Below are 27,693 nucleotides of genomic sequence, written 5' to 3'. Positions count from 1 at the left end.
CCAAGGACATCAGGGCCCTCAGGTCTCCCTGGGCTGGGGGGACTATGGCCCTGAAACATCTGGCACTTGGGTGGGAAGCACTCAGCAGTGGTGTTTGTGTGCCTGTCACATATTCACTTGTCTGTCCCTAGCTGCTCACCTGTCACTCCCATCATCCCATACCAGTGCACACTCTCTACCTGTGCTGTGCAGGTGTGCCTGCCTGTGTCACATACACCTGCCACTGGTTACATGACTGTCCCACAGAATCCACCTTACCTTCCTGAAGTTACCTGCCACACACCAGTCACAGGCACCTGTGTGACCCAGCTGGCTTACTCCCTTCTCTGTGACGGTGCCTTGGCCATCAGCACCCTGTCCACGGTGGAGTTGCAGACACTGAGGGTAGAGCTCAAGCTCAGGGAGAGGCATTTCACCGGCCCGACGTCTACCCAGCCTCCTTCAACCCCAGATTGCTTTGGGAACTCCCTCTTCCACCTGAGCAGCAGTGCTAGTGAGGATTTCCAGGCGTCTTCAGCTGGGCCCTCTGCCTGGCCCGTGGCCTGGTGTGGCCACATTCCTGAGCTGTGTGGGTCTCAGCCAGGAGCTGCTGTCCTCCCAGCCAGATGGGGCCTTTGGAGTCTCAGCCTGTCCCGAACCAGCCCTTCCCGTTGTCCTGCTCAGCCTGGTTCAGCTCTCTCCTTTCACACAGCCCGCTCCGGTCTCCCACGACACCTGGGTCAACTGTGACCCCGGGGATGGGGGGATCACTGACTCTGGGGAGGGGGCCTCCCATCAGGGTGGGAACAAGTTCTCACGGGGGTGGAGAGAGTCCCACTGCCAGAGAGGTGTGTCTTCAGAGAGGCAGAGGGCTGTGTCCATGATGGAGGAGGTCAAACAGCAGCCCCGTACCTGCAGCCCGGGAGGCAGAGAGGCTGCTCCCCGTGTGTTGTGTGGGAGCCACGCGTGTGGGTGAGGGGCCGCAGAGTCTAAGGGAAGGTCACAGGAGCCCAGCCTGGGGGTGTCTCACGGCGAGGGGTCGGGGGGAAGACTGCATTTAGCTCTGATATGGACTGACTCTCCCTCCCACCCTCTCTTCTTTAAAAACTATGTGTCTATATTTAAAGACTTCGTTATACTTGGTCTGATTGGAAGACAAGAATACCTCATTGGCTTTGGGCCTGAGCACCTGGGTGGATGCCTTCCATTGTCCTGGAGGGCAGGGCAGGTTCACGTGGGTGCATAAGTAGAAAATTCTGTTTTGCCCTTTGGAGATGCCTGCCGTGTGGAGCATGTGAGTTTGGAGCTCAGGGGAGACGTCAGGGCAGGAGATACACGTTTTGGAGCCATGTGTGTATAGAGGTATTTGAAGCCATGGATGAGGTCATGTGGAAGGAGGATGAGATCAGGAAAGAGAAGAGGCCCAGGCCTGAGCCCTGGGGTGTTCCCGCCTGTATCCCTCAGCAAGGGGGATGGAACAGGGGCACCGGTGAGGCAGGCGGGCAGGGGGAGGGGTTAAGGTGGCATCAGAGCAGCCAGCTCTTTCAAGCATATCGGGCAGAGGTGCAGCAGCTGCAGGGGCTGGGGTCAGGGTGAGTTCTCTTAGGACGCCGAGGCCTGTCTGAGGCTCCCTGCCCATGTCTGTAAGAGCGTGTACACTCCATGTGGGCATTCCCAGGGTTGTCTTCCCCACCGGACCCTGGTCCGCATGGGGACGGGGGTGTCTGTGACTGCAGTGGTCACAGCTGTGTCCACTTGGAGCCCAGCGTCCCCAGCCTCCGGTGCTGGGGGATGTTGGTTAAGTGGTTGAGTGAAGGGGTCAATATTGTAAAGCACTTAGAACACTAACAGGTGCATAATAAATGCTCAGTAAAAATGAGTCGCTGTTAGCTGCAGACTAGGAAGTAGCTGAAGACGGGGTGACGGCAGTTCAGGAGGCCTTGCTCCGGGGCCCACGGGAAGCCACAGTGCCCGGCTGTAGACTGGACCAGGGTGGCGGCTCCAGGTGCCGAGGGAGGGAGGGGTTGGAGATGCCCAGCGGCACCATGCAGGTCAGCTTCGTGTTGCCAACACTGCAGCTAGCCCCCGAAACTGGACCGTGTCACCATCCAGGAGCCCACAGCTCCATTACTACCCTGAGCCCAGGTGAAACCAGGAGCGATGCAGGAGGAAGGGGCTAACTTAGGAAAGGAGCCTTATCCAACGCCATCAAGACGGTGTCTCTCACACACTCATCCCCCCAGCCTGGATGACGTCTGCAGAAAGCGCTGACAGCTTCACTCTGATGACGCAGCCCCGGGGAGAACGTTAGCTGAAGCGTGAAAGTCACTGGAGGCCTTTCTGACATCCTGTCGGGCCAGACAGGCGTGGCTCACCGCTGGGTGAGGGAGGCATAGACTCTTTTAGGCCAGCTGGACCCTCAGCTCAGCGTCACTGAAGATGAGTGTCAGAGCTGCAAACGATGTTTGGAGATCTCAGAGCCAATGAAGGAGGGTGACACTGAACAGCTACAGAGGGACTAAAGGAGCTGGCACTGGGGGAGGAGAGGCTGACCACGAGCTGGAAGAAAAGAACCGTGAGACGGTGACAGAAAATCTTAAGGATGTCCAGGTTGAGGCTGAGACTGGATCCAGAGGCAGCTCAGTATCAGAGGGAATACGGTGAATTTAAACGACAACAGCTGGAAGGATGTAGAAAACCAGGTGCGTTCTATTCCTGGGGAGTGGAGCAAGGTGAATGCTGCTGGGGGCCGGATGGAGTTGCTACCCGTGCCCTGGCCGGTAGACGGGTTTGAAGCTTTAGAGGTTTCTGCGTATTTCCAGTGGAGTCTGGAGTCTCAGACATGTCTGAGGAGCCGCTGTTGTACTGGTCTGGGGGCTCCTTTTTTCTTTGACTATGCAGTGGGGCTTTCCTGGGCTGTGCGCAGCCGTTCAGAGAAGGGGCTGAAAAAGATGAGACATCCATTTATGTCTTCCTTACAGGGTGGATGTGGAGAAAGGCAAGAAGGAAGACGCAGGAGGCAGCGGTGGCTCCTGTTCTACTGAAACCCAGTTCAGCTCTGCGGAACAGCGGACAAAAGGTCTCAAGTTCATGCTGTTGAATCTTAAGTGGGGCCGTGCTTGGGTATCCTCACAGTCTTATAATAAATGAACTCCTTTTTTTCCTTAGGAAGATACTTGCCTAAAAGACTTACATTTTTTGTTTTGTTTGCAAAAAAAAAAAAAAGTTTTAAATGAGATTCAGGTGATATCAAACAGCACGTGTTTACAATCCCAAAAAAGACAAAATTCAGAGAAGCCACTTTATTTTAAAATATCATTTGATAGGTAGTTTCCAGAGCTACAGCAGCCCCTGTATAGGGACCAGCCCTTTTCATAGTTTTGACTCTGAACCCCATGACTTCCTTTTCCTCCTTCCCTTCAAAATGACTAACTTAAGTTTGCTTTTTTTTTTAAACCTCAGTTGAATTGAAACCAATGTGTTTTCACTGGATTTTATCTCTCTCAACTTCCTGCACTCAAAATATGGAATGGAAATTTTTGTCTCCATCGAGATGATGAAATGTATGAGCCACATGTTGGATGACGTGAGAAAATGACATATAAGCTTTGCCTGGCTACCATATGATGTGGTCAGAAGCTCGAAATTTAACACGCCTCTCTCGGTTCTAGTACTGAATGCCCGCTCTGCCCTGTGTTAGAGATATGAAATGGTGTTGGGTACTGTTTGGGTACATACTATTATGTGTAATAAAAGATTTGCTGTAGTCTGAAAAACAAAAGTGAGTTACTGTTATCACTAAGATGAGTCAGTATAGAGTAAGGCATTTCTACAGTTTGTACCTGAGTCCCTGTGTGGGACAGTGTCTGTGTCACTTCAGCAATGGTGTGTATGACTCTGCACGTACATCCTATGTCCGTGAGACCTGCCACTGTAAGGCTAGGGGGACATGTGACTCAGAGACCAGGCATGGTGTGTGAGGACCGCCAGGCTTCTGCTTTTGTGGCCCCAGCTAGTCTGGTTTTGAGGTCACAGCAGCATCCCTGACTCAGGTCAGCTCTCTCCTGAGAAGGGGCCACTGAGCCAACTGTAGACCCTCTGCACATTGCCCCAGGACCAGGGCCCTCTGACCAGCCCTCTCTGCAAGTCCCACCCTGGGTCACATGGCCGTTCTGCGTCTCTTCCCCTCCTTTGTCTGCTTCGGGAGCCCCATCTCACCCCTTGGTGCTGCTCTGAACCTTCTTTGCCTGGTCCCGCTTGTCTCCCTTCCAGCTCTGCTCAGGGCTGGGCCACGACCCTTCCTCACCCTCCATCAAGAGGAAGTGTGGGCTCAGTTCCTCTTTCTCCTTCTCCAACAGAAACTCATTGGCCTGCAGCAGCCCTGGCCTCCTCCTTGCCATGATCACAGGGAGAGTGACCCGAAAGCATTTTCAAGCTGTCCCCACCCTAAAGATGCTCCCTAGACCCGGAGCCCTTTCCTCTTCCTCTCTTGCCCTCCTTTTTAAAATTTTATATTGAGAAATATATTATGGCCACTGAGGCTAGAAAACACAGGTTCAGTTTGAAGGAAAGAAGAACACATGCCAGTGGATCTATTGATAACTTCCTAGCTGGAGAAGTAGAACGTAACCAGCACCCTCCATGTGCCCTGCTCTGAACACCTCTCCCTTGGTTACCCTCTCAGGTGGAGCTCTCATGCCGAATCATGTGTCAATCACTCCTTCACTTCTCTATATTGTCTTACCACCTATTCATGTATGCTTAAACAATTTGTTGTTTACTATGGAGTGCTTTGGGGTTTTATATTGATTGAATCATCCTAAATGTTTTCTTCTGTGTTTACGTCCTCTGCTCACCCTTACATTTTAGCGATTCATCCATGTTTATGTGTTGGTTTAGTCATTCATTTTGATTACTGGGTAATAGTCCATTGATGAAGACACCATAAACGATTTCGCCATCGTACCGTGATAGCTGTTTGGAGTTGTTTCTATTTTATAGCTTTTAGAGAACATATCTATGCATGTTCTTGTACGTTCTTGTCTTGGCTCACATATTCAAGAGTTTCTCTAGGATATATACCAATGAATCATAGGGTATATATGATATTTCACTTTTCTAGATATTGTAAAATCATTTTTCAAAGTGGTTGTAATAACTTACATCCAATTCAAATTCAAGATTACAGAATTTTTACTTATTTTCTTCTACTTTACCTCTACTATATTACATCTAATCCATATTATATATGCATTCACCTATATCACATTTTTTTCTTTTTTCCCCCATATCACGTATTTTTAAGGAGTTTATACTGATCCTTCAAATTCAGGACTACAGCATTTTTACTTAACCTCTTTGCTCTTCTTTGCTACAAATCAAGTGTTCTGTAATATCTATGTTTTCTTCTAGAAGTTTTACGATTTCAGGTCTTACATTTAAGTCTTTAACCCATTTTGAGTTAATTTTTGTGAGCAGTGTAAGATAGGCATCTAGTTTCATTCTTTTGCACATAAATATGCAGTTTTTCTAAGACCATCTATTTTTTTTGTTTTTGTTTTTGTTTTGCAGTATGCGGGCCTCTCACTGCTGCGGCCTCCCCCATTGCGGAGCACAGGCTCCAGACGCGCAGGCTCAGCGGCCATGGCTCACGGGCCCAGCCGCTCCACGGCACGCGGGATCTTCCCGGACCGGGGCACGAACCCGTGTCCCCTGTATCGGCAGGCGGACTCTCAACCACTGCGCCACCAGGGAAGCCCTAAGACCATCTATTATTGAAGTAACTATCCTTTCCCCATTGAGTATTCTTGACTTCTTTGCCAAATATTAGTTGCTCTCATGTACATAAGTTTATTTCTGGGCTGTTGATTCTGTCCCATTGGTCTGTGTGTCTGCTTCTATGCCAGTACCATAATTTTTTTTTTTTAAGATTTTTTTTTTTTGATGTGGACCATTTTTAAATTCAATAAGAATTTGTTACAATATTGCTTCTGCTTTATGTTTTGGTTTTTTGGCCCCAAGGTATGTGGGATCTTAGCTCCCTGACCAGGGATTGAACCTGCACCCTCTGCATTGGAAGGCAAAGCCTTAACCACTGGACCGCCAGGGAAGTCCCAATGCCAGTACCATAGTTTTTTGACGGCCACAGCTTTGTAGTATAGTTTGAAATCAGGAACTGCGATGCCTCCAACTTTGTTCTTCTTTCTCAAGATTGCTTTGGCTCTTCAGGGTCTTTTGTGGCTCCATATGAATTTTAGAATTGTTTTTTCTATTTTTGTGAAAAATGCCATTGGAATATTGACAGGGATTGGGATTGAATTTATAGGTAGCTTTGGGTATTATGGACATTTTCACCATATTAATTCTTCTGATCCATGAACACAGATATTTGTATCCACTTATTTGTATCTTCTTCAGTTTATTTCATCGATGTCATAGTTTTCAGTGTGCAGGTATTTCACCTCACTGGTTAGATTTTATTCCTAATTATTTTGTTTTTGTTACTATTATAAATGGGATTGTGTGCTATCCTTTTCAGGTAGTTCATTGTTAGTATTTAGAAATGCAACTGATTTTTGTATGTTGATTTTGTACACTGCAACTTTACTGAATGGACTAGTGTTTTGGTGGAGTCTTTAGGATTTTCTGTATGTAAGATTATATCATCAATTTTACTTCTTCCTTTTTAACTTCCAGTACTGTGTTGAATAGAAGTGGTAAGAGTGAGCACCTTGTCTTGTTCCTGATCTTAGTGGAAAAGCTTTCATTTTTTTCACCATTGAGTCGATGTTAGCTGTGGGCTTGTCACATATGGCTTTCATTTTGGTGAGGTACCTTTTCTCTGTACTTAATTTGTTGAGAGTTTTTATCATGAAAGGATGTTGAATTTCATCAAATGCTTTTTCTGCATCTGTTGAGATGATCATATGATTTTTACTCTTTCATTTTATTAATATGGGGAATCACATTTATTTATTTGCATATATTGAACCATTTTCATCCCAGGGATAAATACCACTTGATCATGGCATATGATTCACTTAATGTGCTGTTGAATTTCATTTGTGTATATTTTATTGAGAATTTTGCATCTATATTTATCAGGGATTTGGCCTGTAGTTTTCTTGTAGTGTCCTGATCTGGCTTAGGTAATGCTGGCCTTGTAAAATGATTTTGGAAGTGTTCCCTCCTCTATAGTTCTTGGGAAGAATTTGAGAAGGATTAGTGTTAACTCTTTTTTTTTTTAATTTTTATACTTTTATTTTTAATTTTTATAAATTTATTTATTTATGGCTGCATTGAGTCTTTGTTGCTGCACGCGGGCTTTCTCTAGTTGTGGAGAGCGGGGGCTACCCTTCCTTCCTTCCCTTGGTGGTTAAGTCAACGTGTCCCACTCACCTCTAATATCTCTACAACCCAGGTGACAACTTTGATCCATCCAATTAATGGGGTTGATGCTGAGGCATGACAGCGTTTATCGTGTTATAGTATTTTAAAATTTCATATTTTCCTGATGCCTCAACATCGTCACAAACAAGCTAACGTATGATAAGGCTGGTCCACTCCACAAGTTCCCCTTCTTGCCGTTCCATGACCGTAACCTAGTGACATTCAAATGCACCAGTGAAATCTGCTCAAACCTTTTGCTTGTGTACTCTTCCCTGACCCCCTGTTATGGCCCTTGCCCATGGGTCCTCAGCCGTGTTGGTGGAGCCTGTTCCCTTGGTGCTCCTCCCACATGGTCCCCTGTGAGGTGTGCCGTGTCTCTTTCTCTGGGACCTAAGAGTATAATGAACCCTTTAATTTCGTATGCCTCTTTGAGCGTCATTTTCGCAGCCATGTTGGAATGACCCTTAAAGACCCCACAAGGGGGACTTACTTCCCATTTACAGCACCCCAGCCCCCTTGGCCATCTGTGGGGGCACACCCAGCCATGGCCCTGTCCTTACCCACCTTTGGAGCACTTTATCTTTTCTGAGTCCTGCTAAGCTCTCCCACTGTGCTTTGCCGTTTTGTTGAAATCTCAAATCCTGTAACGAACCCCTTCCCACTGTCTTTGATATTGTGACGTGATCAATTTTCACATCTCTCTTTTTTTTAATTAATTAATTTATTTTTGACTGTGTTGGGTCTTCGTTGCTGCACGTGGGCTTTCTCTAGTTGCGGCAAGCAGGGGCTACTCTTCGTTGGGGTTCACGGGCTTCTCATTGCAGTGGCTTCTCTTGTTGCAAAGCACGGGCTCTAGGCACGTGGGCTCAGTAGTTGTGGCTCGCGGGCTCTAGAGCTCAGGCTCAGTAGTTATGGCTCGCGGGCTTAGTTGCTCCGTGGCATGTGGGAATCTTCCCAGACCAGGGCTCGAACCCGTGTCTCCTGCACTGGCAGGGAATTCTTAACCACTGCGCCATCAGGGAAGTCCCAATTTTCACATTTCTTTATCCTCCGGTTTGGTCACTGGTGGGAGAGAACACGAGTGAAGGGGTTCAGCCCATCATCTGTAACTGGAAGTCTATATGATTTTACTTTTAGTGGTGTGTTGACATGCTGCCGTGGGTTTCCTTGCGTGAACATGTTCCATTTTGGGCTGCCTTCCTGTTGGCTTGGTGTGGCCAGGACCCCGCAGATGCATCCAGGATGGCTGACTCTGAGAAGTTGTTGCCTGGCACAGTGGAGACAAGAAACTCAGCCTGGGAAGCAGTAAGTGATGTCTGCCTCCACCCCATGCCTCCCAGGACTAGCAGTTCCTGGGGGTCCTGGAGGTCTGGATGGAATAGGGGGTATTTACTGCCTCAGGACGTACCCTTGTACTCCAAGTCTACAGTGGGGTATTATCTAGAGAGACGCTTCTACAAAATCAACACTCTGGCCGTGGTTCCCCAACGTTTTCCAAGTCAGGACTTTGGCATTCTTTTTAAAACAATTAAATAGAAGTCTCACTTTAAAATTGTCTTTCTACAAAGCAATGTGTCTATACGCTAGCCCATTAGGACAATGTAAATAGTTTACTTCTTGTAAAACGTTGTCTGCTTTCCTACTGGATATTTAAGACATTGTTTTGTAAATCAGTAGTGATAAATAATATAGTAGCCAAGTTTTATCTCTGGTCTTAATTGCATACCTAGGATAAAGTCCTAAAGGTGGAAATGGTAGTGTGAATGGTTTTCAGATCTGTAATGATTCGGATACACACTGCCACCTTACCCACCAGATCCTTTGTGCCTACTGTCATTCCCTTCAACAATAGGAAAATACCTTTTTTTTTCTTATGTCCTCACTTATCCCTGGGTACTGCCAGTTAAAAAAAAAGTCTGTTCTTTTTTTTTTTTTTTTGCGTTACGCGGGCCTCTCACTGTCGTGGCCTCTCCCGTTGCGGAGCACAGGCTCCGGACGCGCAGGCTCAGCGGCCATGGCTGCGCTCCGCGGCATGTGGGATCTCCCCAGACCGCGGCACGAACCCGTGTCCCCTGCATCGGCAGGCGGACTCTCAACCACTGCGCCACCAGGGAAGCCCCGTCTGTTCTCTTTTGGGGAAAATGTTTTATCGTGTGTGCATTTTTTGATTATTTGTGAGAATGAACATCTTTTCTACGTGATGGTCATATGCCTTTATTTTTTGTGATTTTCCTATTAACGACCCTTTTCAAGTTTTCTAGTTTCAAGTTTGAATGTTCTTAAACCTTTACTCTTGAAGAACTTTCAGAATCAGTTCATCACATTACAGAAGAGAAAAAATATGTGTTAGAATATTGATTTGAAACGCTTTCCAATTTTAGGTTACTTTGGGCATAGTTGATACCCTTTTAATACTGAGTAATCCCTTCTAGAATGCAGTTCATGTTTTCCGTGTATGAAAGCTATTTGATATCAGTAATGCTTTGTGGATTAGGGTCCTACTGTGCTTCATTTCTTTCTTTCTTTTATTTATTTTTTTCGGCCGTACTGCGTGGCATGCAGGATCTTAGTTCCCTCACCAGGGGTCGAACCCGTGCCCCCTGCAGTGGAAGCGTGGAACCCTAACCACTGGACCGCCAGGGAGGTCCCTGTGCCTCACTTCTTTCTCTGGCACTGCTTCATTGGTCAGAATCCCAGACTGACGCTAAACAATTGTGGGGTGATGGTGTGTTTTCTTTTCTCCTGGCTTTCGTGGGAAGGCCATGGAGACAGGTCAAGTTCCGTCTTCACTGTCAGTCTGGTTTGGGCTGTCGGTTTCATGATGAACCCAGGAATTGCACTTTGATAAGGCAAATAAGATAAGAAATCTACTCCAACTTCAAGAATGTTTTACGCACTGTGTTTGGCATTTACCTGTATTTGAAAAGAACTGCATAAATGTGTGAAGGTAGAGTCCTGGCATGCATATGATTTCGGGACAACTTACAAAAATTATGGGAAAACATTACAGTTAATTTAAATATGCTTTTTCTGAAATGTTGATTGTTGCAAAAATTGTATAGCGACTTACAGAGAGGCAAGGGCATCCTTGGTCTTGGGTGGCTCGGGGACCTGGGTCATGACCCTTGCTCTTATAGGGACAGGACTCAAGGGTTAGTGCCTTGCTGGTTCTCCCTAACTTCCTGTAGTTGCACTGCTGTGGATTTTTTTTTTTTTTTTTTTTTTTTTGCGGTACGCGGGCCTCTCACTGTTGTGGCCTCTCCTGTTGCGGAGCACAGGCTCCGGACGCACAGGCTCAGCGGCCATGGCTCACGGGCCCAGCCGCTCCGCGGCATGTGGGATCTTCCCGGACTGGGGCACGAACCCGTGTCCCCTGCATCGGCAGACGGACTCTCAACCACCGCACCACCAGGGAAGCCCTGTGGCTTTTTTTTTTTTTTGGCCATGCCATGCGGCATGTGGGCTCTTAGTTCCCCGACGAGGAATCGAACCCTTGCCCCCTGCGGTGGAAGCGTGGAGTCTTAACCGCTGGACCATCAGGGAAGTCCTGCTGTGGACTTCTGTCCGTTCCAGATGTCGGGGCAATGTAGAAGATGGGTAGAGAAGGTCGAGGCAGGGAAGGAGGGTGGTGGGGTCAGGGGCAGCAGATTAGGCTGACTTGACAGTAGGCTGGCTCCTCCCAACTTCTCTTCTGAGGTCAGTACCCACCACTTCCCCCTTTAGCTAAAAACACAAGCCACAGCTTGGTGAATGGCATGTAATGTCAGACAGCCTTGCCCCGCAGAGGTACAGGTCTTGGGGTGGGGGCAGTGATTCACTGGGTCTGGCTCTGAGTCGGCACAGCCAATAGGATGGAGGGGGCAGCAGAGCAGCTGCCGGAGAAGGACTGGGGCTGCCCAAGGGTCCACGCAGGCAGTTGCCAATCTGGATAGGCAGGCTGGGCAGCGACCGTGGCTCTAGTCAGAGCTCTGTGTCACAGAGCCCATGTCATTGATGTGTTCCTGTGGGGAGGAAGCTGAAAGGAGGGGTCTTCCGGGAAAGAAAGCAAGGAATATGGGAGTTCCAGAGAGGGAAGGCTAAGCATCATCAGAGGGCTGAGGCCCAGCACCCCAAGGTCACCATCCTGGGCAGCTGCCCATCTGCCCTGAGATTTCTTGATGAGAGATGGGTGGTTGTTTGTGTTAAACAGAGGTTATCAGGGAAAATGGTTTGTGCTTTTGAAGGAGGTCAAGGGCAATGAACAAGAGAGTGTGTGCGTGGCCCCAGACCCTGCTGTCCTCAGCCCTGGCTGCACCGTGGCCTGTGCCTCGTGGGTCTTTGTGGTGCTGGCCACACAGTCCTGGAGTTGTGAGGCTGTGCGGACTTCCAGCTCCGTGGGCTGTGTTCACCAGCAGGCTACGTGTAGGTGTCCTTGCCCTTGGTGAGAAACTTGTTCCTGTCATCCAGGAGTTGGTGAGAGTTTTAGATGGACCCTGAGGGGAGGGAGGGGCATGGCAGCCGGGTGCGCCCCCTCCCCACAGGGCTGCAGGCGGCATGGTCCAGCTGAAGACCTGCGGACAACTCTTGCCTGTGGGAGGTGTGTTCCTTAAACTCCCGGTCTTTGGGGCCTGGCTGGGAACACGACTTGAGCTACCCGCCGGGAGCACTGGGCCTGACATGTGGGTTCAGGGGCTCCTGATGGCCGCCCTCAGGGATTCCTCTCCCCACGCCTCCGACCTCTCCTGTGGGGCAGGAATTCAGGCCACTAAGAATGGGAGGAGGGAGGGCATTGCAGACGGACGCCCTGAGCATCTGGGGGAGAACTAGTGAATGAAGCGACATTAGGTTGGAGTGTGTGTCTCTGCACGTGTTAGCGTGTGTGTGTGTGTGTGTGTGTTCTGTCTGCAGTAGGGCTTCTGGCTAGGAGAGTGCGTGGGTCTCGTTTTGTATGATGGGCATAAAGCTTGGTGTGTGTGGTATGTGAAAATTTAATTGTGTGTGTGTGAGTTGAATGCTGTTGGGAGTGTGTGAGTGTGTGTTTGGGGGGGCACGTGAGACTTGCAGTGTGTGAGACCGTGTGATTGCAACAGCCCATCTGTCTCAGAATATGTGTTTGTGTGTGTCTAGAAGTGCATGCGAGACCGTATGTGTACAATGGGGTGCATGTGATTATATGAATATGATTGTGGCCAACAGTCCCCGGCTGAAAACTCACACAGCTCCGTAAATGGAGGGCATTCAGTCCCACGACCCCATTCATGCAGAAACCAGTCTGGCCGGGCAGGCAGGAAGCCTGGCCGAGGGTGCCCAGAAATAGCCATCAGCACTGTTGGCTCAGCTGGAAGACCATCCAGTTCCCAAAATGACCTGGGCTCAGAGGCAGGGAAGTCAATGCCAGACCTCACCCTGGACTCCAGCGCCAGCTCCCGCTCTCAGCCCCCGCTCTCAGCCCCCGCTCTCAGCCCCGAGGAGGTCGGGACTCTGCAGTCATCACGAGGAAGTGGGTGACTCAAGGCCATGGACCTGGGGGCATGGCTGAGGGGCCCAACACCAGTCAGTCTGCCCCATGATTTCCTCTGACTCCTGCAGCCCTTCTTCTCTGCTACAGTTGAGTGGAACTACGTGCTGCTCTGATGTGTTTCATTGTGTCAGGTCCTGTTGTGTTATATTGTGTTGTGAAAACTCCCTATCCAGGTCCCTCTGGGGCCTCACCTATGAGAAGCCCCCAGCCCCTTCTCGGCCCTCAGGAAAGGCCTGTTTCCCCTATGCCTCTGTTCCCCGGCTCACCCTGCTTGGTCCTCGCACTGACCCCTCGGCCCCTCACCTACCATCGATCACCCCCATTCTGAAACTAGCCCACAGTTGGCCCCTGTGGCCAGACTGGGCTGTGGAGAAGAGCCCCGGCCCCAAACAATGCATTCTTCACACAGCTTACTTCCTTTGCCTTTCTGTGGCCCGGCGGGTGGGGAGGTGGGGAGTCTATGGACATCCAGGGGCTGACCTAAGGATTCTGGGGCAGGAGTCGGATAGGGACTGTCAGGCAGAGACCTCAGTCTGAGATTGGAGCCTGCTGACCGGGGAGTGAGCACAATAGCACAGGGGCCCCCCGGAGGGGGCGGGATGGGTGGGCACCCTGGTGAGACCCCGAGGAGGCTGCCACTGGGAGCAGTTCGTTTGGAAGTTTGGGCCTCAGCAGACTTGACAATCTGACTGCACCTGCAGCATTTGCAAGAAGCAGCGGAATAGGCACTTTGCTGTTCCAGCTTCTTGCTTTAAGCTCCTGAAGGGAGCCGAGAGGGTAGTGGCATACACATACACGTTCAGCACGCACAAAGCACGCCTTCTGTAAGAGATGTGGTGTCCAGAGCTTTTGCGCGCCCGGCTCTAACCCTGCCTGGATGAGGGCACGAGGCTGAGTGTGGGCACAGGAATTCAGTGACAGCGATTGAGAGAAGGCCATGAAGGAGCGTGAGACCACCAGGAACCTGTTAGAGAGTGAGCTTCTGCTTCTCCCTTCCAGAAAAGGAGCGCTGACCGGGGCCAGCACCTCTGTTGTCCCTGCTGCACCCCGCTGGTGCTCATAAAGGTGGCTGACCCAGGCTGCTGGTCCACTGGCCAGGTGCCATCTTGACCTCTGCCGTTTGCTCCAGCTGCCAGTTTCTGTAAGCAGCTCTTTGACCCGCCTCAGTCTAGATTTTGTAGTAGCCCAGTTGACTTCCTTCCTTCCCTTCCTGCTCCGCGTCATGCGGGATCCTCCCGGACCGGGACACGAACCCGTGTCCCCTGCATCGGCAGGCGGACTCTCAACCACTGCACCACCAGGGAAGCCCAAAGCTTTAGTTCTTGACTCTGGTAGAGAGAGTTCTTCCGTTTTGGCCTTGTTCCAGAGTGTCTGCTGTTTTGGGCCCTCTGCATTTTCATGTAAATTTAGAACCAGCTTGTTGAGTTTGACCTAACCACGCATTAAATCTGTAGATCGATTTGGAGATAATTTTAAAAAATTTAAGATATTTAGTATTCCTCTCTATGAAGATGATACATGTCTCCATTTGTTTGTCTTCATTATTTTCTCTCAGTAAAGTTTTATATATCTATTTCTCTCTATATCTATCTCTCTATATCTATATCTGTATCTCTTATTCATTTATCAGTTCATTTATCCTAGGCATCTGTTATTTTTAATGCTGTTGTGAATGTTATCTCCTTTGAAAATGCAATTTTCTAGATGTTTGTGCTGCCATATAGAACATTTTAATTATTCTATACTGACTTACATGCAGCACTTAAAAGACTCTCTAATATTTTATCTGTAGGTGCTTTTGGACTTATATAACTGTATCTAATACCTGTTCATTTCTTCCTTTTCCATCTACATAGACTATTCTTCTCTTGCTTTACTGCATTTGTAGGCTCTCTAGTACAATGTTGAATAGCAGTGGTAAAAGTAGGCATCCTTATCCTCTATCTAGACCCAAGGGAAGGTTTTTGCTTTGTTTTATTTTGTTTTTGACAGCTTTTTATCTTATATTATTATTGTTTGTTTTGGCATAATTTCAGGCTTACAAGAAAGTTACAAAAATATTATGAAGTATTTCTGGCTACCCTTTATCCAGATTCAAAAGGATAGCGTTTGGTATTTCACCATTAAATAGGAAGTTTACTGTGGGAATTTTTTTTGGTAGACACTTGTTATTAGATTAAGGATATATTCTTTTGTTTCTACTTTCTAAGGGTTTTTAATTTTTAATTATTTTATTTATTTATATTTTTGGCGGTACCGTTCCCCGACCAGGGATCGAACCCGCGCCCCCTGCATTGGAAGCATGGAGTATAACCACTGGACCGTCAGGGAAGTCTCTCTAAGAGTTTTTTTAATTCAAGAAAAGATGATGAATTTTATAACACATTTTCTGCATTTATTGAAATAAACATATACTTTCCCCCTTAGTTCTGTTGATGTGATAAGTTACATCAAATGTTTTTCTAATATTAAACTTACCTTGCATTTCTTGTATAAATCCTTGTTAATCAACATATAGTATCCTTTTTTTAGTCTTAATGTTTTTTAAAAAATATTTATTTATTTATTTGGTTGCACCAAGTCTTAGTTGCGGCAGGCAGTCTTCTTAGTTGTGGCATGTGAACTCTTAGTTGCGGCATGCATGTGGGATCTAGTTCCCTGACCAGGGATCGAACCCCGGCCCCCTGCATTGGGAGCGTGAAGTCTTATCCACTGTGCCACCAGGGAAGTCCCAACATATAGTATCTTTTTGATATGTAATTTCACATACTTGTTAATATTTGGCTTAGATTTTTTTGTCTATGACCTTGAGTAGTTGGATTTTGATGTCATGACATTAGCCTCATTACATTAATTGGGGTATTTAGTGATGTTTTCCATTTGTTCCAAGAGATCTAGTTTCCCCCTTTCCCCAACCTGCTCTGTACCCCAGGATATGGCCTTTTTCGGATTGTGTCACTGGGTTACTTTGTCTTTTGGTTTTTGGTAGAGGCTTAGAGTTTAAAGTATAACTAAGTTCTAAGGCCATGGGGGTGGTTGCAACAGCACCTCAATCTACACAGGAATATTTTCCCCAACGTGCTTCTTCTCTTGAGTGTCTCTGTGCTGTTCCCCCATCACCTCTCCAGAGCTCCGACTTCAGGAAAAGCCAAGCCCCTTCTAGGCCCACCGTCCTGGGCCATTCGCACAACCAGTCCCGCACCCCTGCTGCCTCTGTGAGCTTATCCCTGCCTTTCTTTCCTCCCTCAGTGACCTCCTTTCTGCTTCTTGACCAGACCGAGTATGCTTCTGTAGCAGGGCTTTTGCATGTGCTGCACTCCCTACCCGAAATGCTCTTCCTCCAAGTGGCTGCCTGCTTCGTTGCCTCATTTCTCAGGTCTGTTCAAATATCACACGTCAGAGAAATTTCTCCATACTGGTTTTTTTTCTTTTAATACGTTTATTTATTTATTTTTGGTTGCATTGGGTCTTTGTTGCAGTGCGCGGGCTTTCTGTAGTTGAGGTGAGCAGGGGCTACTCTTCGTTGCGGTGTGCAGTCTTCTCATTGCGGTGGCTTCTCTTGTTGCGGAGCACGGGCTCTAGGCACGCAGGCTCAGTAGTTGTGGCACACAGGCTCGGTAGTTGTGGTGCACAGGCTTAGTTGCTCCTTGGCATGTAAGATCTTCCCAGACCAGGGCTCAAACCCACGTCCCCTGCATCGGCAGGTGGATTCTTAACCACTGCACCACCAGGGAAGTCCTCCCCATACTCTTGACCCCTTACATCAAAGGCGCTGGCTCCCTCCTGCCCCCCATGGCACTCTCTTCTTTCCCCCTGCTTCATCTTCCTCCATAGCACTTCTTGCCATTGGTTGATTGTCTTTCACTCCCTCTTCGATGTATAAAGAGCTGCAGGAGAGCGAGAGCTTTGCGTGTGCTGCTGCATCCCCAGGACTAGGACAGGGCCCAACCCCCAGTGGGTGTTTCACGGTGTTTGTTAGAATAATGGAAGGAATATTCCATTTCTCTGGAGTTGATAAACAAGAATACTTTTACTTCTATTTGCTGTAGATGTGCTTGTGAATATTGCCTGGGATTAATTAAGTAAGGTGAAGGTTTATAATATTTTGATAAGTCAGAATTAAGTAACTTTTTGTTGGAGGCCCCTGGCTGGCCTTTTCTCTGAGTCACCTTTGGCAGAATAAGGTTTGCTGAAGCCCAGAGTTGAAGTTGGGACACAAGTTGTGTGACCACAATCAGAACCTTATGCCAGATAGGATTCACATCTGGTAATTGCTCTTGGCAAGGAGATACAAAGTATTGAGCTCCAGCTGTCAGCTGGTCTCCGTGGAGCCCTCCCTTGCCATGGCTACTGATGCCTGGGGGCCCTACCTCTGAAGGTCACCCCATGAGGGGCTCAGGTGGCTGCAGATGTGCCTCAGAGTTCCTGGGCAGGAACGTGAACACCATATGGGCCAGGCTGCACATGCTTGCCCTATGTGTATGTGGGACGGGACTTCAGTGTGGTGGGACACCTGGGCACGGGTCACACGCCTCCTGTCCTTCAGAAGACACTGCCTTCCATCCCCTCCCCAGCTCTGTGAGATGAGGAAGCCAGTAGCTTGGAGTGCTGAAGTAACACAGGTCGCTGCTATGGGTCCAGCCCAGTGCCCTTCCGAGGATGCCACAAGACCATCTGAGACGTCCCCGGATGGTGGGGACATTCGGTGAGGTCAGAGCAAAGTGCTGAACAGGGTCAAGAGAGGAGTGGCAGCAGATGTTGTCCTTTCCTAATGCAAGTTTTTTTCAAATAAAATTTTAATTTGGGATAATTTTAGATTTATAGAAGAGTTGCAAAGATTTGTTAAAACTGAGAAACAACATTGGAACATTACTGGTAACTAAACCCTACTCTTTATTTGGATGTCACCGGGTTGTCCACTAATGTCCTCTTCGGGTTCCAGGATCCAATATACAACCTATGCACACTGCATTCATTGTCTTGCCTCCCCAGTCTTCTCTGCTCTGTGGAGTGACTCATTCTTTCCTTGTCTGTCATGGCCTTGGCAGTCTTGAGGAGGACTGGCCAGGTATTGTAGAATGATCCCCAAGCTGAGTTTGTCTGCTGTTTTTCTCATAATGTAGATGGGGGTACAGACTTCGGGTTTTGAGGAGAACACCACAGAGGTGAGGTGCCTTCCCATCACCTTACAGCAGGGTATATATGGCAGCAGTATGTCTTACCACTGGGTATACCAGCCTTGATTACTTGACTAATGTTGTGTTCGCCATGTTTCTGCACTGTTTTCCCCTTCCCCTACTGTTTCCTTTGGAAATGAGTTACTGAGTCTAGCCCACTCTCAGGGAGGTCAGGGCAGTAAGTTCCCCCTCCTGGAGGGGATAATCTACATATATGATTCGGAATGTTTCTGTAGGGAATGTTTGTCTCTTCTCCCCCATTTATTTATTTAATCATTTATTTATAACAGTACGGACTCACACATATTACTTTATACATTGGGTTATCATCTAATATTCTGTTACTTATTTTGTTGGCCAAACTGTTTCCAATTTGGACATTGGAAGCTTTCTCAGGCTTCCTTCTGCTAGAGTTTTCAAGGACCACCTCATCTTGTTTGCACCAACAAACTGCTTTCCTAGAGTGGAAGGTTGAACTTGACTCTTGAGAGAGTTTTCAGCGCATGGAACGGCGCCTCTGGTGGACCCAGCACTCTGGGCCTTAGGACTCCCATCCACAGTGGCCTGTAAGGCTGTGGGTCTCAGAGACTCTGATGCAGGAGTCAAACCCCACAAACCCACAGCTGTTTACTGATGCTTCTGGATAGGCTATGCAGTCCAAGCACCTCTTGGGACCAGATGCACTGACGGAGGAGGGCAAGACAGCCAGGAGAGGGGGCAAGCCTGGAGCCACTGGGAGTCAAGAACGTGCCCAGGAACTTGCTCCCTTAAGGATCTGAGCAAAGCTGGCGGCACGATAAAAAATTACAGAACTACCGGCCCCTGGGAAAACCCACATGGCTGCAAGTCCTGTGAATTCCCTGGTAGGGAGTGATTCAGAGCCCAAGGCTGGTGTCCACCAGTCCTCGGGGCCCAGTCCAGAGACTGCAGCAGTTAAGATATTTAGGGGGCTTCGGTAAGGTCCAGCTCCTCATTCTTTTTTTTTTTGCGGTACGCGGGCCTCTCACTGTTGTGGCCTCTCCCGTTGCGGAGCACAGGCTCCGGACGCGCAGGCTCAGCGGCCATGGCCCACGGGCCCAGCCGCTCCGCGGCATGTGGGATCTTCCCGGACCGGGGCACGAACCCGTGTCCCCTGCATCGGCAGGCGGACTCTCAACCACTGCGCCACCAGGGAAGCCCCCAGCTCCTCATTCTTATCTCCAGGACTTAACCTTGGGGAAAAGGTAAGGATTCTGGATAACCTTTTGTCTCCCTGTAGTGGTGTAGACCTGCCCTTGACTCTCCTGTGCTTTCCTCTCCACAGTTCGGGAGAGTACTGCCTTTGGAGCCCGGATAGGCTGGGGGGAAGGATGACCAGGAAAACAAGATGGCTGGGGCTGGGTCAACAGAGCATTTCGCTCAGAATGGAGCCCCTTAGAAATGTCAGCTCCAGCTGTTCTTTGGCAAAGATACCACCACGTCTCCTCCAGGAGCTCTGCTCTCGGAGTAGGAAGGGATTCCCACACTAAACACCCGCAAGGGCTGAGGAAGCCACCTGCACCAAGTGCCTGCCCACAGGCCTGTGGAGCTCCCGGGAGGGGTGTGGGCTGGGCTAGGCTCAGGGAGCTAGTGGTTTATAAAGCAGCAGAAACCCTGCCCTGAGCAGAGCATCCCAGCGCTGACACAATGAAGGGAACACTGCTTGTGCTGGCCTTGCTGGTGACCAGAGAGCTGACCTTTGAGACGGGTGAGGGTAGGAAGGAGGGTACAGATGGTCTTCCTGACCCTTGCCCCATGCCGTCTCACTGCATCCTTCCGTAGTCATCTCCAGGCAGCTTCTAGGGACAGATTTAGAGAGCAGCTGGCAGATCAGTGCCCAGGAGTCCTGCAGATACCCCCTGAGGCTTTCAGGCTTTGAATGCAGGGGGAGGTCATTAGCTGTGCACACTGTGAGGGATAGTTAGTTGGGGGTAGCGGTGCTTATTGGAAGGGAAGAAGCGGGTAGGCTGGTGTGCCTGGGGGCAGTGGTCAAGGGCAGAGGGGTCTCCAGTCCTAGCCCCTCTAGCTGCTCCCTTCTGCTGGGAGTGCCTCATAGAGAATGTTTTCTGTCTGGGATATAACAGTCCTGGGAGAGGGTGGATCTCAGTGGGAGGTGAGTCTGGAAGCATTGGATATGTGAGTTACTACCAAGTGGTGGGGAAACGCGAACCTCCTACCCCGGTGCTTCCTTTGATGAAGTGTTTTCTGTCTGTGCTTACAGCGGAAGCTTGCCCTATATTTTACAGAGTGGTTAGCACTGTGGTCCTCGGAAAGCAGGACACTGTTGGACCTAGCCCTTGAAACAGTTGGCACTACTGAACGGGAAAAAGCAGACATAGAAAAACTCCAGGATTGCTACAATGAGTTGGGATTTCTGGACAAGCTCAAGCCTCTGAAACTCATGGTAATTTACTCTCCCCATCCGCCACCATGACGACACACATGCAGCATATTGCAATGTGCCACACGGTAATAGACCGTGCAGTCATGGGATATGTGAGAGACAAGAGCTATAAACAATGAAACACGTAAACCTTTGCTCCACCCTACGGCACGTATGTTATGCAACCACAGTCCACCTGCACAGCCAGCCTCTTCTGCTACCGAATATGTCTACAGCGTGCCAGTTAGCTCCCACACAACAGCGGACTCTTATCAATGCAACACACCAAGTGTGTTGACTCGTGATTTTTTCTTGGTGAGGGGAGTTAGCACTGGAGGAGTAGAATTTTAATCTTTGTCAGGAAAGGAAGAATTCAGCTCATACGCACTAGGAGTCCTGTCAGAGCTATTTTAGGAATATTGAAAATGAGCCCCTGCCTTTAGACTCTTCTCCCAGGAAGGGACTCCCTTGGCTTTGTAAGGTTTCTGGCTTGTGGCCACTTCCTTCCTCGTGTGCCCACGTTGATGGCTATTCCTCTGGCTAAGAGCCCCACTTCCACTGACATTGTCTCAGTGCCTACAGGCCAGAAGTCCACTCAGGTGTTTGGGGGCCTGAGGCAGCTTCTAGCTACATGCAGCTGCTCAGCTGTGCTAGTAATGTTATCTTCTGAGGAAATATCTTTCTTTCGTTGTTGTTCTTGTCATACCTCATGCTACCAGATAGGTAGTCTGTCTTTTACCCTATTTTCCTCAAAGTGTTGATACTGCATAGCGAGACGTTTTCCCATAAAGCAGAGTTTCTTGCACTAATATAAGCACACAGGGCACATGGGGCTGTTTACATGCACATTCCGTACACCCAATACACCTGACAGAAGGGGCTCAGGTGCAGGAGACGTGACACAAACCCCGCCTCTGCTACCTTGCTCCTCCCTCAGGACCAGCCCCTGCTACGCCCTGCAGAACCCTTGTCCTCTCCTCCCCTCCCTGGCACGGCTTGTTGCTCTGTCTCCATCCTGACACCTGTGCACAGGTGATTAGGGAGCCGTCCTCCTCCTGGCCGGCCTGATGGCAGCCCCCTCTCCACTGGTGGGTCTGTGGGCCAGAGGTTCTTGCTGGGGATGCAGCTGAATCACTGAGGGTGAGGTGTGAGGTGTGAGGTGATCCTGGGGAGACAGGGTCGCCCTGCTGTGGGCTCAGGTCCTGTCCCTCCTCATCCTACTCTCTCCCAGGGTTCCATCCTCCTCAGTGATGAATGTGTTAACTATACAGTGTCCACGGCGATGGATAATATTCTAGGAGACATTTGCAAACTGCTCCCCTTGAGGAGATAATCTTTGCGAGTGATGCCTGGTCTACGCTTGGTCTTCCTGCCCTGTTCTCCTTATCAGCTGAAGCTAGAATCCAAACACCTGTCCCCACCTGACTCTAATAAAATGGCTGCCGCTTCGCTCAGCGTGCCCACTGTCTGTGTGCTGTGCGGGGAGGATGTGAGGCCCCGCAGGAGATCTTGGGAGATGGTGAGAAGTGACACATGTGGTCATTGAGAGCATGGGGACTGGAGTCAGAACCAGGGTAAGCCTAGGCTCTGTCCTTGGCAAGCTGTGGCACCATGGGCAAGTTTGCTGTAACTTTCTCAGGCCATTCTCTCATCTGCAAAATGGGGATTGTGTGTGAAGATTAAGCAAAATAACACATATCTAAACCCCGACTTCACCAGCCTGGAAAGATAAAAGTGTTGTCCGGGGCCACTGATAGCATAGTATATCTCCCACTCTGGCCTTTATCACAGTTGCAGAGCCTCTAGTCCTTTAAATGTCCCTCCAGTTATTGGAGGGTGACTCCGGAGATGACCTGAGTAAGCTCATCGCAAGTCCCCTCTTTTTCCCACTGGCATTCACCATTTTCTACTTCTTAGGTGGATGTCTTCTGAGGAGCCTGACCTTTCTTCAAGGACACTTAGTACCACTGCTGTCCTTGGGTTCTGCCACTGGGACCAGGACCCCCATGAAGTCTTGGGCCAGGAGGGAGGGAGTGGATGGAAGAAGCTAACCCAGAGGCAGTGTTGTTGTCATGGAAAGAGCTCAGGCTCTGGAGTCTTAATTGCAGGATGTGCCACATGGGGCACGTGTCCCGAACCCTCCGAGCCTACGTCTAAAAGCACGAAATGGGTAATTGCGTTACCAGTAGGAGACTTGTGAAGCTACAAGGAAGGGACTAGGCTTTACCTCTGTCTCCTAGGGTCTAGGGCAATGTCAGCTACAGGGAGCATGGCCCGCAAAAAGAGTGGCATAACTGGTAAAACCTCTCTACTGTCTGGCCAGGTGGGCAAAATAAGGTCACATACCAGGAGCTGAACTTGGGACCTGGGGCTAAGAGGCCAGGGCCTTGAGCCTGGCTCTTCTTTGACCTGATGGCTGAACTCAAGTATTTCAATTCACCCGTTTGTTCATTCTACACCTTGATTTTTACATCTGCCAAGTGCTGGATGCTCTGCTAGGCTTAGTATTAAGTGTTCAGGTCATCCTAAAAAGATGTAAACTTTTGTTGAAAAGTGCAAAATAAAATTTGAACAGATAAAGAGCTAAATCATATCCTTGTATGAGATGAATTGACATTGTAGAAATGTCATCTGTTCCCAAACCCATCTAAATTCATCTTTGTTGGAATGAAGATTGACTTAATATTTGCCGCCCCAAATAAAGCCTTGAAGTCAACCAAGGAAATTTTGAAAAACAGGAACCGTAAAGAGGATTGTTCTCACCGAGTATTGCAGCTGAAGTACGTCTCCAACTAATAAACAGTCTAGCTTCAGTGGAGGAATGTTTAGGTGGTCGTTGTGACAGAAGAGAAAACACATGGATAGAGTCAAAGATAGTGTAAGATATAATAATAACAATTTATTGAATCATGAAGAAAGAATGGATTTTTTAAAAATGGCATTGAGGGCTTCCCTGGTGGCGCAGTGCTTGAGAGTCCGCCTGCCGATACAGGGGACACGGGTTCGTGCCCCAGTCCGGGAAGATCCCACATGCCGCAGAGCGGCTGGGCCTGTGAGCCGTGGCCGCTGAGCCTGCACGTCTGGAGCCTGTGCTCCGCAACGGGAGAGGCCACAACAGTGACAGGCCCGCATACCGCAAAAAAAAAAAAAAAAAAAAAAAGGCATTGAGAAAAATGGCCAAAGATTAAAACAATCTAGATGGATCTACCAAGCCTTTTCCTGTGGATTTATGTGGATTAACGTTTTGATTAACATTGCTCCAATGGTTAATTATTCATCAGTCACAACTGGTTTCTCTGTCTCTCTGTTTCTCTCTCTTTCAGCATGACATTCATGGTATCATAAATACTTTGTCTCCTAGGGCAGAATATACAATGGAGAAAAGTGGTGTTGGGAATGCTGCACAGCCACATGTAAATCAGGGAATTCAGAACACATGCTCACATCATACCCAAAAAGAAACTTAAAATGGCTTAAAAACTTAAACATAAGACATGACACCATAAAACTCCTAGAAGAGAACATAGGCAAAACATCCTCTGACATAAATCGTACCAATGTTTCCTTAGGTCAGTCTCACTAGGCAATAGAAGTCAAAGCAAAAATAAACAAATGGGACCTAATAAACTTATAAGCTTTTCCACAGCAAAAGGAAACCATAAACAAAGTGTAAAGACAACCTACAGCATTGACATATATACACGACCAAATGTAAAATAGATAGCTAGTAGGAAGCAGCCGCATAGCACAGGGAGATCAGCTTGGTGCTTTGTGACCACCTAGAGGGGTGGGATAGGGAGGGTGGGAGGGAGACACAAGAGGGAGGAGATATGGGGATGTATGTGTATGTATAGCTGATTCACTTTGTTATAAAGCAGAAACTAATGTACCATTGTAAAGCAATTATACTCCAATAAAGATGTTAAAAAAATAAAGACAATCCATAGGCTGGGAGAAAATACTCGCAAACAATGCGACCAACAATGGCTTAATTTCCAAAATATACAAACAGCTCTTACAACGCAATAACAAAAAACCAAACAACCCAATCAAAAAATGGACAGAAGACTTAAATAGACATCTCTCCAAAGAAGACATACAGATGGCCAATAGGCACATGAAAAGATGCTCAACATTGCTAATTCTTAAAGAAATGCAAGTCAAAAGCACAATGAGGTACCACCTTACACTGGTCAAAATGGCTATCATTAAAAAGTCTACAAATGACAAATGCTGGAAAGGGTGTGGAGAAAAGGGAACCCTCCTACACTGTTGGTGGAAATGTAAATTGGTGCAGCCACTATGGAAAACAGTATGGAGGTTCCTCAAAAAACTAAAAATAGAATTACCATATGATCCAGCAATTCCACTCCTGGGCATATATCTGGACAAAACTATAATTCGAAAGTGTTCATAGCAGCACCATTTACAATAGCCAAGACATGGAAGCAACCTAAGTGTCCATCGACAGATGAATGGATAAAGTAGAAGTAGTATATATACACACACACACACACACACACACACACACACACACACAACGGAATACCACTCAGCCATTAAAAATAATGAAATAATGCCATTTGCAGCAACATGGATTGAACTAGAGATTTTCATACTAAGTGAAGTAAGTCAGAAAGACAAAGACCATATGATACCATTTATTTTATTTATTAATTTTAAAAATTTATTTATTTATTTTTGGCTGCATTGGGTCTCTGTTGCTGCCCGTGGACTTTCTCTAGTTGCAGTGAGTGGGGGCTACTCTTCGTTGTGGTGCTCAGGCTTCTTATTGCAGTGGCTTCTCCTGTTGTGGAGCATGGTCTCTAAGTGCGTGGGCTTCAGTAGTTGTGGCACATGGGCTCAGTAGTTGTGGCTCATGGGCTCTCTAGAGTGCAGGTTCAGTAGTTGTGGCGCATGGGCTTAGTTGCTCCACGGCATGTGGGATCTTCCTGGACCAGGGATTGAATCCGTGTCCCCTGCATTGGCAGGCGGATTCTTAACCACTGTGCCACCAGTGAAGTCCTATTTATATATGGAATCTAAAATATGACACAAATGAACTTATTCACGAAACAGAAATAGACTCACAAACATAGAGAACAGACCTGTGGTTGCCAACGGGCAGGGGTGAGGGAGGAATCGATTCAGAGTTTGGGATTAGCAGATGCAAACTATTATGTATAGACTGGATAACAAACAAGGTCCTACTGTATAGCACAGGGAACTATATTCAATATCCTGTAATAGCCATAATGGAAAAGAATATGAAAAAGAATATATATATATATATAATATACACACACACACATATATATATATATATATATATGAACTGAATCACTTTGCTGTACACCAGAAACTAACACAACATTGTAAATCAACTATACTTAAATAAAAAATTATAAACAAACCAAAAAACAAAACCTTTGTCTCCTAATCAGATGCTTGGAGATGGTCTTAGGACATTAGTGCAATTTTCCCAGGTTGCCGCCTCCTGAATAAAGCAATTTTTCCTTTTCCAGCGACCCTTGTCTCTCCAGTATCCACCTTTCCAACAGTGAGCAGCTGAATTTGGGTAGGATACCAGCCTCCTCCAGTTACGCTCCTGGGTTGAACACAGTCACTGAGTACATAGACAGGGATGTTTACTGTGGGAACGGCAGCAGAGTTCCATACTTGACCACCTGCTCAGTCACCCAACACCCCTCCCCCATTTTCCCCAGTATGACCTTGTCTAGACTTTTTCTCTCTTGTCACTGCCCAAATATACTGTAGCCCATAAAATCGACTTCAGCCCACATGTATTTGAAGAGAAATAATATTTATTAGCTTCCAGATAATAAGTGGATTCACTGCGTATGGAAATGACAAGCTTTCGTGTGTCTTTTGATTTTGTAGCTTTGTGAAGCATAATACAATGTCTATTTCTTTTTTTTCTTTCTTTTTTCTTTTTTATTATTATTTTTTACATCTTTATTGGAGTATAATTGCTTTACAATGGTGTGTTAGTTTCTGCTTTATAACAAAGTGAATCAGTTATACATATACATATGTTCCCATATCTCTTCCCTCTTGCGTCTCCCTCCCTCCCACGCTCCGTATCCCACTCCTCCAGGCGGTCACAAAGCACCGAGCTGATCTCCCTGTGCTATGCGGCTTACAATGTCTCTATTTCTGTGATCGGTTGCAGAGTACACACCACGGAAATCTTCGTGCGCCCCTTTGAAAGGAGCGAGAGCGAGACCCCATCTCTTTATGGAAACTTCGGGTCACCACTTCCGAGAACCTCTTGCTGGGCATCTTGGCCTTTGCCGAGAGGTCTGGAAAGGGCGCCCCTAGCCGGCGTCCGCGTCTGGGTGAAAACTACATTACCCAGATGTCTCTGCGCTGCGCGTCTGCGGCGCTGGGCCAATGAAGGCCGAGGAGAAGGACGCTCTCATACTTTGCGAAACCTGTCGAGGAGGGACTTCCGGCGTTCTCCCGGCGGCGGTCATTTTGGTGACCATGGGTCGGTCGGCTTGATTCCGTTGTGCAGCTCTTGGTCCGGCCCGAGGTAAAGTGAGCGGGAAGGGGCGAGAGAAGACGGTGTCTGCAGCTCATAGAGGCGAGTCTGTGGCTCGGAGAGGGCGCCGCCTGGTGTGACTCCGCCCGGGGGCTGGGGTAGGGGTTTGGCTGAGCCCGCGGCGCCCGGGCTTGGTCGCCCGACTTCCCCGGCTTCGCTCCGCTACAGGCTCTCTGGCGGCTGTGCTGAGGGACCCAGCAGAGGTTGATGCTCTGTGCCGCAGGCCTTCACCTGCCCAGACCCCCACCTCCGAACCCTAAAGCTTCGAATGAGGGGCGCTTGCCCAGGTCACTTTAGGTTGTCCCCTTTAAGACAGTGGAGCGTTCCTGGGTGGAGTCCCCATTTCTGACACCCAGTGTAATGAGTAGAGGACTGTTACATGCAGAGGGATCAACATGTGCAGAGCCATGGAGGTGCGATAGAGGAGCATTCGGGAAACCTGGGGCGAGTCTCCTTATGGAAACATTGTGAGCGGATGAGCGCTATGTGGAATGGTAGTTGCCCGAGCAGCTGGGCCTGCATTCTGAATACACTGGTAGCCACGGAGAGTTGTGAGCAGATAGACTAGATTTGAGCTAGAATTCTAGAAGTTTCCTAAAGGATGCTGAGAGATCAAACTGCGTGCGGGGTAGAGGGTAGGGGTGGGCAGTTAAGGATAGTGGATATGGGGTGACCTTGTGGA

At 48.2% G+C, this 27,693-nt stretch overlaps 1 protein-coding gene, 1 long non-coding RNA gene and 1 pseudogene across 2 annotated transcripts in view; all 3 read left to right on the top strand.

Annotated features, from left to right (window-relative positions):
* Positions 1 to 2,124: 2,124 nt before the first annotated feature.
* On the top strand, positions 2,125 to 3,212 carry LOC115862499 (beclin-1 pseudogene; annotated as a pseudogene).
* A 7,615-nt stretch (positions 3,213 to 10,827) lies between these two features.
* On the top strand, positions 10,828 to 23,401 carry LOC115862694 (androgen-binding protein homolog). The gene is given in 3 exon segments (XM_030874841.2): positions 10,828 to 19,771; positions 20,285 to 20,334; positions 20,336 to 23,401. Coding segments are annotated over 3 exon segments (273 nt in total). The 5' UTR covers positions 10,828 to 19,710; the 3' UTR covers positions 20,498 to 23,401.
* Positions 23,402 to 26,666: 3,265 nt separating this feature from the next.
* Positions 26,667 to 27,693, top strand: part of LOC115862497 (uncharacterized) — a 37,210-nt gene continuing 36,183 nt past the window's right edge. The window contains exon 1 of the long non-coding RNA XR_009559873.1: positions 26,667 to 27,002. This is a non-coding gene — a long non-coding RNA (uncharacterized lncRNA). The remainder of the gene's footprint in view (positions 27,003 to 27,693) is intronic.

The sequence above is a fragment of the Globicephala melas genome, chromosome 19 (genome assembly GCF_963455315.2).
Source record: "Globicephala melas chromosome 19, mGloMel1.2, whole genome shotgun sequence".
Classification (NCBI taxonomy): domain Eukaryota; kingdom Metazoa; phylum Chordata; class Mammalia; order Artiodactyla; family Delphinidae; genus Globicephala; species Globicephala melas.
This window is presented reverse-complemented; position numbering and strand designations above follow the sequence as displayed.